The 3,237-nt window shown below is 43.7% G+C and overlaps 1 protein-coding gene across 1 annotated transcript; it reads right to left on the bottom strand.

Annotated features, from left to right (window-relative positions):
* Positions 1 to 1,161: 1,161 nt before the first annotated feature.
* Positions 1,162 to 2,773, bottom strand: LOC147439630 (uncharacterized). Its single transcript, XM_086484350.1, has 3 exons — positions 2,169 to 2,773; positions 1,878 to 2,013; positions 1,162 to 1,781 (listed from the first exon to the last, which is right to left on the bottom strand). Exons 1-3 carry the CDS (start codon positions 2,637 to 2,639, stop codon positions 1,339 to 1,341), a joined length of 1,050 nt encoding a protein of 349 aa, XP_086340476.1. The 5' UTR covers positions 2,640 to 2,773; the 3' UTR covers positions 1,162 to 1,338.
* Positions 2,774 to 3,237: the final 464 nt, after the last annotated feature.

A 3,237-nucleotide genomic window follows, 5' to 3' on the forward strand; every position in this document is an offset into this window, starting at 1 on the left:
TGGTCCGACAAGCCCGGTACCTGACTCTACCAAATACATAATACACGTCCGTCGTAGGTGATGGGGTGTCCGTGAGCCATGACGGTTAACAAGTAGCATCATTAAAAGTTTCAGTATCAGAAATGGCTCCAAAGATTTAATGCAATCATAAGGTAGGGTAAAGGAGCGAATTTTGAGACGTGCCGGTCGAAAAACAAATCGACTTCCAATCTACTAACAAAAATTTGGAATATGTATGGAGCTTTTCTAATGTGTCCTATTATTTGTGTGTACCATTACTAAGCCTCGACTGTTCTGATGCCTCAAGAAGCCTCAAAAAGAAAATTTTCTAAATTTCTATACCCGCCCTCGCTGCTGAATATGGACAAAGGTGATGAATGCACACAAGAACTTTGGGGCATGACATTTCAACAATTTGACATGCCACTTGTTTCATTAGAAAAGAAGTGTTTAGGCATGCTTGTTTGTTTCAATGACAACCCTGGTGTCAAATCAAACACTACATAGAGAACATGTTTCAAAAGTTGCACGGACACCATCTTATGAATAAGCAAGCTCTCCCTCATATGACACCTTGGTAGGTATGGAGACAAGTTTAGTGAACCAATCATCAATTTGTATCGTGCAATTGCTATATTGTTTACCTGGCTTTGACAAAAAGCTGTTAATTGATCAACCCCAATTTTCAAATTGCCTATAAAAGGCAGCCGTTCGTTAGCGCATAATCTTGACGCTAGCATGCTGATATAGTGTTGTAACAATTGTACAAAAACAACAATACACGTCTGGTAGGTTGCAAGAAGTACTCTTAACATTCTCCCACTCATCTTGCCAAGTTGGGTTGGCTCGAGATTGAAGGAAAAGCTATAGAAACAATCCTCAATCTGTGACCCCTATTGTATTCATCCATATGAAAAACAGGCCTCAATGGGCAAAAATGCCATGTCGAAAGAAGCCCGTAGAACAAATATGTTGTGCAAGCAGTATGACAATGGAACGAGGAAGCCATATTATGCACTATAGCTACCTCCTCATTATGTCAACGTTTCTAACGTACAAAAAGGAAGCGAAACTATCAGGTTTCTAAGTAATGGCTCCAAAACCCACAACGAATAAATACATGCAGGTTTATGAGGAACCTCATGCTATGTCAAAAGGTCAGGCAAAAGGTCTTCTGGGACAAGACCAATATTCACCTTTAAACTTCCGAACAGATTAGGTTCAGTGTTAACTATCTATCTTTCCTGTGAAGTCCCTGCTAGCATCATCAAACATCTCCATTGTTTGACAGTGCTAACCTAGTACTCTTCTGTATACATACTTGGGCCTAATATCTCATCAAAGCCATAAGGGGCACTCATCAAGAGGCGAAAGATTCCACATGGGACTGTCCACAGCCATCTCATCACCATTTAATAACGTAGTATTTTGCAAACACACATCGGTGACCTCAGCAACAGATTGTTGGCCATCAGTGGCAGGTTGTCCTTTGGCTTGTTTACCACGGGCGGTGGTTTTCTTGTGAAGTCTTACGAGTGCGTAACCTCTGATACCTTCTACAGTGCATTCGTCCATAAAATATGTGCATCCATTATGATGCTTAATGCTGTCATTTAGCTTCCCTTTCCGTCTTTTGTAAGTGAAATACTTTAAGATATGGTTCTTTTTTACCACTGCTGGCCCTTGTTGCTTCCAATGATAGCCATCCTTGGTAAGCATCGCTCTAGTATTCCCTTTACTTTTGTAGTTGCACCGCACAATCAAGAAGAATGTGTCACCATCTGCTACATCACATAATGAGAGAGACAAACCGCATTCACTGACGTGAGAAAACTTCCAATGCCACTTAGAAAATAAGAAAATGTGTTTTTCTTTACCTGTACAGACATCCCATGGATGCTTGAGAAAGAAGTTATCATCCACTTGAATGTTTCCGGGTGACTTTGTATTGAATGCATACTCCAGCAGAGTAGGTACAAGCGACTCCAAGGAGGGCACATGACCACATTTGCTCTGCATCATCTTACCTTGAAACATTAGAGAGCTTAATGGTAATACTAGAGTGATTTTCATGTGTCGATGACCTACAGTATTGGACCGCACAGCCATATGATTGGTGCTAGGTGATGACATATACATCCAGATTGCAATGCTTCACTAGAATGTACCTCAGCAGAAGACGGCAGAGAGAGCAGGCTGTCCTGCCGAGGTGGTTGCTTATGTTGGCGTTCCAGGGCAACCAGCATGACATGCTCCTGACAGTGGCGCCATCCACAGTATTCCAAGGGCTTGGAGTTTTCGTCAACAAAGACATGGCGGGTGCATCCAGGCAGCTTGCAGATTTGATCTTGCTGCAGCTGCGAGGTGAAGTCGGAGAGCCAGACAAGGTAGTGAGACTGGGAACACCAGGAATGATTGTCGGGGTGGGGAGGATTGCAGCAGGAGAGCAGGGCACAAAGCCCAGCTGCGTTGCGGTCGAGTATCTGCTGATGAGGGTGAGGGAGAGAAGGGTGGAAGCGTCCGGCCATGAGAAGCTGATGATGCAGATTGCCGCAAGCTAAGTGAGGTGTGGCACGGTCGGGAGAGGGGAAAGGGGGCTCCCTGCATCCTGGAAGAGCGCATGTCTCGAGTTCTGTCATCTTCTTGAGTGGCGATGGCTAAGATGAAGATCGAAGCTGCTTGCAAGACTCCGCACTAGGCCTAGGTCCGGCATTCTTCTTTGAATGATGAAGTCGCGGCGATGGCTATTTACTTGTAACTTGTAAGTGAGGAATTGCAGAGCATCTGCACTTTTCTGTGAAAATGGAAAGGCACTGTCTTTAGAAAGGAATTGACTCTCAAATCAAGTGCTGTCTATCTTTTTGGAAACTCGGAAGAAATAAAATGAGAATATTTAAAAAACCTAATTTCGTATTTAGAGAAGGAAAATGTCTTTTAGTGAAGTTAGGCAAACCATGATAAACCTCTTGGGAAGTAGCTCTCAATGTGAATAAGTGAAGAAAAAAGACATAATTTCTTTTAGACGCGGTTCAGACTGTGCGTTGGAAGCTACTCGAGGACGGGAGCACATCGATCTAGTGCAAATTCATTGGTCAAGCAAACACTCTCCAAGTTTTGGACCAACCAAAACCTGGGCGGCTACCACACCCTCGACAAGTCGAACGTCCGCACTTTTGTCAATGGCGTGAGCGGATGGGCATTAATCTCTGGACACCACGCTTCATAGGGTACGTGCAG

Source organism: Adiantum capillus-veneris, chromosome 16 (genome assembly GCF_014529385.1).
Source record: "Adiantum capillus-veneris isolate H3 chromosome 16, ASM1452938v2, whole genome shotgun sequence".
Taxonomy (NCBI): domain Eukaryota; kingdom Viridiplantae; phylum Streptophyta; class Polypodiopsida; order Polypodiales; family Pteridaceae; genus Adiantum; species Adiantum capillus-veneris.

Excerpts from the sequence above, each read along its gene's own strand:
- LOC147439630 (XM_086484350.1), bottom strand. The coding sequence starts at position 2,639 with ATGACAGAACTCGAGACATGCGCTCTTCCAGGATGCAGGGAGCCCCCT. Across the intron at positions 2,014-2,168 it reads CTCTGCCGTCTTCTGCTGAG|AGCAAATGTGGTCATGTGCC; the intron begins GTACATTCTAGT and ends AAGATGATGCAG. Across the intron at positions 1,782-1,877 it reads TCCATGGGATGTCTGTACAG|ATGGTGACACATTCTTCTTG; the intron begins GTAAAGAAAAAC and ends GTGATGTAGCAG.